Raw genomic sequence first — 9,375 nt, forward strand, 5'->3', positions numbered from 1 at the left:
ATCACTGTCGCTATATCCTACAAGCTTGAAATTGTTGGATGATGAGTAAAATAAGCCAAAATCAATTGTACCTTTGATATAGCGCATAATTCTTTTAGCAGTCTTCAGGTGGGTAACAGTCGGAGTCTCCATGTAGCGACTGACAAATCCAACAGCATGAAGAATATCAGGTCTTGTGCATGTCAAGTAGCGCAAACTTCCAACCAAACTCTTGAAAAACGTTGGAGCAATTCTTTTTCCCTCATCAAACTGTGATAGTTTGTAAAGACCATGCTCATACGGACACTTCATGAAGCCTTTTTCTTACAGATACTTGTCTATTCGGCTATTACAAGCTCTTGGTGCTTGCTTCGGCCCGTACAAAGCCTTTTTTAGCTTTAGAACCTTGTCTTCTTTCCCTTTGACTTCATATCCTGGTGGTTGCTCTGGTGGTTGCTTAATGTGTTGCTTAATGTAGACCTTTTCTTCACGTATTCAATTCAAGAAGGGAGATTTTACATCCATATGATGTATTCTTCACTTATTTTGAGCTGCCAAAGAGATGATTAGTCTAATAGTTTCTAATAGAGCAATAGGGGCAAATACCTCATCATAGTCGATGCCTGCTCTTTGACTGTAGCCTTTTTCCACCAATCTTGCCTTGTATCTTTCAACTTCTCCTTTGGAATTCTTCTTCGCTTTGTACACCCACTTCACATCAATTGCCTTATGCCCTTTAGGAAGTGAAGCCAGCTCCCATGTGTCGTTCTTCTCGATCGCCTTAATTTCTTCATCCATTCCATCTTTCCACTTCTTGCTTTGTATGGCTTCTTGGAAGTCCATGGGTTCACAGTCAACAAAGAGACAAAAAAGAGTAAGATTATCTTGATTCATAGTTACCTCATAAAGATCTTCTAATCTTCTGAAGCGTGGTACTCATTCACTTGAATTTTCTCTTGAAGTTGATGACGATGAGTCGCTTTGATTACTTGTAGTCAATATTGTTTGTGGAGTAGTAGGCTCTTCTCTTGCTTGCTCGATCCTTGATTGTTCTACGTCTTCTTCTTGAAAGTATGGGAAAAAGTTGTAGTCCTCAGCATGTAGTCCCCAGTCCCATTCTCCTCCTTCATCGAATATGACATCTCTACTGATGGTTGTATTCCCTGTATTTGGATTATATAACCTGCAGCCTTTCGAGTTGTTGTCGTAACCAATGAAAATGAACTTCTCACTCTTATCATCCAGGTTACTTCTTTTCTCGTCGGGTATGTGTACATGAGATATGCATCCAAAAACTCGTAGAAGAGACATGTCAGGCTTCCTTCCACTCCATACTTCTTGTGGTATCTTTCCCAACACACTTCTTGTTGGTGATCAATTAGCCAAATAAACACCACATGCAACCGCTTCTGCCCAAAACTCCTTCGGCAATCTCTTGCTTTTTAACATGCTTCTTATCATGTTGAGGATGGTTGTATTCTTCCTTTCTGCTACTCCAATTTGTTGGTGGGATCTTGGAACAGTTAGAAGTCGACGTATTTCGTTGATTTCACAGAATTCTTGAAATTCTTTTGAAGTGAATTCTCCTCCTTAATCAGATCACATAACTTTAATCTTGTGACCACTTTCTTTCTCTACATCTGCCTTAAATTTCTTAAATATTCCAAAAACCTCTGATTTTTGTTTTAAGAAATACACCCATGTCTTTCGTGAAAAATCATCTATGAAGAGAAGAAAATAGTTGCTCTTACCGAGTGAGATTGACTTTATTGGACCGCAGACATCTGTATGTATGAGCTCAAGAGGCTTTTGGGCTATTGAACTTGACTCCCTTGGAAAGCTTTTCCTGAAGTGCTTTTTGAGTAAGCATCCTTCACATAATTGATCAGGGTGGTTGATGCAAGTTAATCCTCTCACCATCTCTTTATTTGAAAGCAAATCAAGTTCTCCAAAGTTGAGATGCCCAAATCAAAGATGTCAGAGCCAAGAAGCATCTTTATAACAGGTCTTCAGACATTTGGCAATATCCTTTTGAATGTTGAGTGAGAATATTCTATTTTTAGACATTTGCACCTTAGCAATCAAGTTACCAATATTGTCTTTTAAGAAGAGAGTATTTTCTTTTAAGTAAATATCATATCCTTTCTCCAAGAGTTGCCCTAAACTCAAAATGTTGCTCTTCATATTTGGCAGAAAGTAAACATTAGAAATAAATTGATGCTTCCCATTTTTCCGACGGATGAGAATGATACATTTGCCTTTCACCTCTATCTTGGACTCAACTTCAAAAGAGACATTGTCGCTTACCGATTCATCAAGCTCTACTAACATGCTTCGTCTCCCACACATATGGTTGCTTGGACAGGTGTCCAGGTACCATGTACTATCTTCACCTCTTTCATTATCCTTGTATGCTAGAAGTAGAGTGCCATTTTCTTCTTTTTTTTCTTCTAAGTAGTTGACTCTTTCATTAACTTTGTACTTAGGTGCTCTTCATTCTTTCGCATAATGTCCGAACTTGTTACAATTATAGCACTTAATTTGAGATTTATCATACCTCGAGTTTGAGCGCCCTTGACCACGTCCTCTTGTAGATCTTTCTCCTTTCTCATAGTTATTGTTGATACTCCATCCTTGCTTGCTAGCATGACTTCATCCTTGTCCACTACGTCTTCCATGTTGGCTTATAGTGTTGTTGAAGCTTTCATCTTTCTGAGTTGGTTGGAGATTCGTCTTGAGAAGTTGGTCAGCAATCTCTTCATTCATCTTCTTCTTTTCTTCATGAGCTTGCAATGAACCCAGAAGTTGCTCTATCGTCATGGCTTGTATGCCCTTTGTCTCTTTGATAATGGTTGTGATACTATCAAATTTTGAATCTAAAAATCGAAGAATCTTTTCTATGATAGCCACATCTTCTAACTTCTGACCATTTCTTTTTAGTTGATTGGAAATGGTAACAACTCTAGAAAAGTAATTGGAAACCAACTTGCTTTCTTTCATATGTAAAACATCAAATTGGCTTCTTAAAGTTTGAAGTCGTACCTTTTTAACCTTCTCTTCTCCCTTATACGAAACCTCGAGCTTCTTGCATGCTAGTTTGGCCAAATTAGCACTTTGGATCTTCTCAAAACCATCTTCATCTAAAACTTGATAGATGAGGAAGAGAGCCTTCTTGTCTCCCTTTTGCAAGTCTCTTGAGCTATCCTTTTGTGTTGTGGATAGAGCAGACTCATCGCTTGGCTCATCGTAGCCTTTCTCCACAACCTCCCAAACGTTATGTGCTCCAAGGAGTGCCTTCATCTTGATACTCCAATTGTCGTAGATGCTTTCCTTAAACATCGGGACTTGGAATGAAACCATGCCACCGTTTGCCATTGCTCTGTAATGGAACCTTTAGGCTCTGATACCACTTTGTTGGAATGGAGAAGCTTTTAGGATATGACAAACGACTAAAAACTTATGGAAGAAGCTTCACTCTTATTTATCACCTTAACTTGGCTTGATACAAACTCAAAGACTCCACCTCTATTTATACTAGTGGCACATCCTAAATTAATGACTAGTATTGTGCCACAACAATTCCAATCCAATGGTTACAAATAATTTCATACCTACCACACAATAATTCCACACCTACCACACCTACCACACCTACTACACAATAATTTCATACCTACCACATATTCTAGAATAAGCTTCTAGAAATTAAGCTTTATTTAGACAACTAAAACCAAGTTTATATTTCAACAACCAATGCTTCAGGTAGTTGATGACATTATTTACAAGTGATGTCTGATTTCTTTCATCTTCAATGACTTCTTCATTGGCCTCTCTAACATTTTATATGATGTTATCAATCACTCTCAAGCTGTATCGCTTATTTTTCCAAGAGGAGGACCAACACTACCATCTATAAGGACACCAATAAACTTCTTATACACTACTTATCAACTTTGGGTCTTGTTCCCTTCCCCTCTATAAAAAGAGTCGTGTTGCTTATCCTTAATATCTTCCTCAACCTTTTAGCAAGACCCTATCTATCATCTTTAAAATGAAAACAACCGTTATTACGTGTTGAAAAATTTAGAGTGGAGTGACAATCTAATCTTTTAGTGTTGCACGAAGATCAAGCACATTCACAGATAATAGAAAAGTAATAGGATGAGACAACAAAGTTTTTTATGTGGAAAAAAATTTGAGAGGGATGAAACCTCGGGCTATAGCCCAATCAATTAATTTACTAAAGTGTGTAAGTACCAGAGTATACTCTTTTTTAACAAATGCGAGTAATTGGTTACTATATTACAATAGATAGAATTTTTTATCAGTATATGCACAAAGAAAATTATAGAGGATAAGAACAAATGCAATACTTTGGCTATGATGATAGTATGAAGCAGTTGTCGATGGTCGGTGCTTGGTAGCAGCAAAGGTAGGAATTTATCTGCGCGTCTTCAATATAAGTGCTATAAGTAGTAGTCATATTTGAGATTCGACATTCATAAGCAGAGTTAGACAGCAGTAGCTGATCGGTGATAGAAAGAGATGACTGTCGATGATGTTCAACAATGTCTGACGAGAGGTGGTCGACGGTGCTTGACAGCTACGTAAGCAAGCATTTAAAATCAAGTCTTTATTAAAGATGTTACATGATACAATCATATTTGAGATATGATGTTTTCTTTTACCTATAATATCTTTTAGTGCAAACAAGGAAAGATGGGTTGATGGCTCAATTACGCGGGTTGATGGTCAGGGTTTGACCCAGGGACAAATTGAGGTAAACTAAATACCAGCTTAGAGTGAGGAGAAAGTGATTGACCACTCAAACATGCTAACTATGACCCGAAGTGGGGTTACCGACAGACATATGATGTGTTCTGGATGGTTGTTGATACACCAAAAATATATGTATTTTAGACTCATATTTTATACTCATTTTTAATGATATTGTACTTTAAGGGAATGCATTTTTTATGTTTTATTGCAGGTTATTGATTTTTAGGACTTGGAACAAAAAAGAAGCAAAAAAGATGAAATTTGGAATCAAAATGGAGATTTTGGTAATTTATTCAACGCCGGCGGCACCAAATTGGGCGCCGACGGTGCCAGTGTTGGTGCAGGCCCTGTTTCTAGAAGATTCGACGAATTTGGACGGTTTTTGAAGAGTTTTTGGATGTACTTACTGGAGAACCAACCCTAGGCTCTATTTACTGCCAAAATTGATCAGAAAAGAGTCTTCCTTCCCTCCTCTCAGTCATCCATCGCTTCTTCGCATCTCTTCTTGCCACTTTACATCATTCCACACCATTCCACACCTTTAGTTAGTTATTTTCTTTATAATTTTGAGTTTTTGTGGTGATTTTAAGTGTAAATTCTTCTCTAAGAAGTGTTGGAGAGGAAGAGAAGTGAGGATTTCTTCTTCCTACATTTTCTAAGAGAGGCTACAAGGGATTTGCTTTGAGAAAGAGTTTTAGATAAATGTTATTTGTTTATTATTGTAGTATGAACTTTCTTTTATAAATAAAAATTTTATTTTGTTGTATCTTTCTCATGAAGTATGAGTAATTTTATTTATAGTTCTCCCTTGTTTGAGATATGGTGAAATGAAGATATAATTTGGATGTGCCAATGTTAAAATATAAAATAAATTGTGTTGGTTTTTTAGCTCCACTCTTAATTTACTTTTTGATTTGACCAATTGAATCGTAAAAATATGTTGTGAAACATATGATCCAGGAAATGGAGTATGAGTTCTACAAGAGAGTGAGAATCACATTTAAGTCCATAAAGGAGTATTTCGTTCATGGAATTAAGTGCAAATAAATAAGAAAATATACTTTATTAGGTGTAGAATTAGAGATTTCTAGGGTGACAGACTAAAAATCCCCAATTCAATCTTAGTGTTTAAAAACTAGAGCGAGAGTTAGCCTTCAGGGGAAGAGAAGTGGGAGCTGTGGAGTGGGAGCCGATATTCTTCTAGCCTAACCACGGATTTAGGGACTAAACCTAAGATTAGCCAATGATTTTCTATAACACTGAATCAAAGTAGAAAATTAAAATTGATCATATTCGGCACAATACAAATTTAAACCATTTATCTCATCTTATTTCACCAAAAACTCGTTGTAGTGGGAAATATGCTTTTTCATATTATATGCTTTTTCATATTAAAAAATGCTTTTTCATATTAAAAAACTTCAAATATGTTTAGTAGTTACTATTTTGAACTCTGCATTTAAATTCTGCTAGTAGTCAATTATTTAGCTTTGATTGTATCTTATATATTTGAAATTAGTTAGAGTAATTTCATTTTATTTCTGTGAATTTGCTAATTAATTTATCATTTCAAATTTAAACCTTCATCGTAGGATCGACATTTGGGACTTAAATAGAAAGTCTTATATTACTTGATAATGATACAAATACTTGCGTAAAATACCAACATTAAGTGCTTAACATTATTATTCATAAAATATCACATCAAATTTTTGGCACCATTGTAAAACGGAGTCAACTTTATAAATTTTACACAACTATATTTCCGGTAGAAGTTTTTGGCGTCATTGTCGGGGAAGGTAACGGAAAATTAATTAGATTTGGTAAATTAAGAAATTTAGAGACAAAATACAAAATATGAAAAAAAATTATAAAAAAAAAATATAAAATTTAAGAATATTCTTAAGAAAATTTTCTTTGCTTATTATATTTATTTATGCAAAATATTAGATTTGAAGGTTTAGTACCTCAAGATTCAAAATTAGAATGTATTATTAGAAAAATTTAAAAAACAACAAAAAGAAATTAAGAAATTGAACAAAATGACAAATAGCTTAGATAATCAAATAAATGAAAATCGATAAAGACCTTTAAAAGATTACGTTAATCCAACAACAGATGAACTTTACTTAACTATTCAAAACCCTGATATTGCTGCTAATTCATTTGAGCTTAAACCTACTATTATCCAAATGATACAAAATAGTCAGTTTGGAGGAACACTTACTGAAGATCCTAACTTACATTTTGTTATTTTTCTTGAAATTTGTGCAACTTTTAAATATGACAGTGTCTAATGATGTTGTTAGGCTTAGACTTTTTCCTTTTTCATTTATGGATAATACTAAAGCTTGGTTAAATTCATTAGCACCTGAATCTATTAGAACTTGGGAAGAACTATCACAAAAATTCTTAGCTAAATATTTTCCACCTTTAAAAATAGCTAAGCTGGGAAGCGATATTACATCTTTTTGCCAGTTTGAAGGGGAATCGATATATGAAGCCATGGAAAGATTAAAGGATCTCCTTAGAAAATGTCCACACCATGCGCTAATATAAAGTCTACAATAAAAATAAATTTATCCACTTCTACTAATACATCTTCTATAACTCCTTTAGGATAAGTGATTGATCGATCAATTAGCTGAAGAGTTATAGTAGTAGGGGAAATCTCTCATAAATCTAGCTAATATAAAGTCTACAATAAAAATAAATTTATCCACTTCTACTAATACATCTTCTATAACTCCTTTAGGATAAGTGATTGATCGATCAATTAGCTGAAGAGTTATAGTAGTAGGGGAAATCTCTCATAAATCTAAACGTTTAAAAATTGATAGAGGCACAAGATTGATACTCACTCCTAAATTACATAAGGTTTTTCCATAAAACTTTTCACCAATTGCATAAGGTATAGTAAAACTACCAGAATCTTTTAACTTTTCCGGAAGGTTTTTCTAAATTATAGCGCTACACACTTCACTAAGTGCAACAGTCTCATTAACTACAAACTTCCTTTTCTTATTAAGTATATCCTTCATGAACTTCACATAGCATGTCATTTGCTCCAAAACTTCAACAAATAGAATGTTTATCGTTAATTTCCTCAAAATTTCCAAAACTTTTGAAAATTGGTTGCCTTTATTTTTCTACTTCAATCTTTGAGTCGTTGAGGAAACGAAGATAATGGTTTTTCTAAGGGAAATTGCATTTGTTTATTTTCATTATGCTCACTTTCCATCTCTTCCTTCTCCTCATCAACTTAAGTTTCTCTTTGTATCCTTGTTTCTATTTCTTTTCCACTTTGTAATTTAATAGATTTAATTTGCTCATTATTTTGATCTTTGGGATTAACTTCCGCAATAATCAGAAGATTTTCTGAAGGTCTGTTACTAAGTGTAGTAGCAATATGTCCTAATTGATTTTCAATATTTCTAATAGCAGCCCCTTGATTTTGTATTTGGTTTCCCATATTCAACATTACTTCTTCCATTGACAACTTTTTTTCCTTAACTTGTGGGTTAGGGTTAGAGTTAAATCTAGAAGAATAATAAGGTCGATAATGAGGATTTTCTTGATTTTTTAAATTTCCTGAGGAGTTCATTGAATTGTTATAATTATTCTAACTAAAATTAGGTTGATTTTTCCATCCAGGGTTGTAATAGTTAGAATAGGAATTGTTATTTCAATTATTAAAATTGTTATTTCAATTATTCAATTATTAATAACATTCAAAGTTTTACAAGTTGATTGAGTATCAATTATCTGCCCTAGCAAATTTTCATCTAATACTGGTGGTATTTGAGAATAGTTCACTCCAATTTGATTAATATTTTTTGATATAGCAGCAATTTGAGATGCTAAAATAGACATTGCATTAGAGTCATGAATACTAGCTACTCTCTTAGTGTTTACCCTTTCAGAGGGCTATTGAAAATTGTTAGTAGTCATTTCTTCTATTAAAGAGTATGCCTCATCAAAAGTTTTGACATTCATGATCCACCTGCAACAATATTTATAATAGATCTAAGTGATCCTACTAATTCATTGTAAGAAGTTTGAATTATTAACTAATCTGGTAAGGAAATATGGAGGAAGATAAAGAGATTCCTATTATTTTGGGGAGACCATTTCTTGCAACAAGGAGAGTTGTGATAGATGTGCAAAAAGGAGAATTAATAATGAGAGTTAATGATCAAAAAGTAACATTTAATATTGCAAAAGCTATGAAATATCTTGCAATAGAAAGTGATAATGAATGTTTAGGATAGAAGTTACTGATTATCTAAGTAATGAACAATTTAAGGCAACATTTGAACAAAAATTAAGGCAAGAAGAGTGTTTTGAGAATGAGAATGAAATAAAAGAAGAGAATTTAGTTTATGTTCAGAAAAAACTTGAAACTTTAGATTTGTTAGAAAAAGATAATAAAAATCTTATTCCTTCAAGCATTAAACTACGTGAACTTGAATTGAAAGTATTACTTGCCCATTTAAAATATGTGTTTTTAGGAGATTCATCAAAATTGTCTTGTTGACCTCATATTTGGTTGAGGTCTAGTTCTTCCTCTTTAGTAGCCGGTCTAGCCATAGGACTTTCCTATTGACTAGTCTTAGA

General features: G+C 33.9%; 1 protein-coding gene across 1 annotated transcript; it reads right to left on the reverse strand.

Annotated features, from left to right (window-relative positions):
* Window positions 1–2,631: 2,631 nt before the first annotated feature.
* LOC110038304 lies at window positions 2,632–3,354 on the reverse strand. Its single transcript, XM_020743097.1, has one exon. The coding sequence runs from the start codon at window positions 3,352–3,354 to the stop codon at window positions 2,632–2,634; it is 723 nt and encodes a 240-aa protein (XP_020598756.1).
* Between the last annotated feature and the right edge of the window lie 6,021 nt (window positions 3,355–9,375).

This window comes from Phalaenopsis equestris, unplaced genomic scaffold, assembly GCF_001263595.1.
Source record: "Phalaenopsis equestris unplaced genomic scaffold, ASM126359v1 Scaffold232424, whole genome shotgun sequence".
NCBI lineage: Eukaryota > Viridiplantae > Streptophyta > Magnoliopsida > Asparagales > Orchidaceae > Phalaenopsis > Phalaenopsis equestris.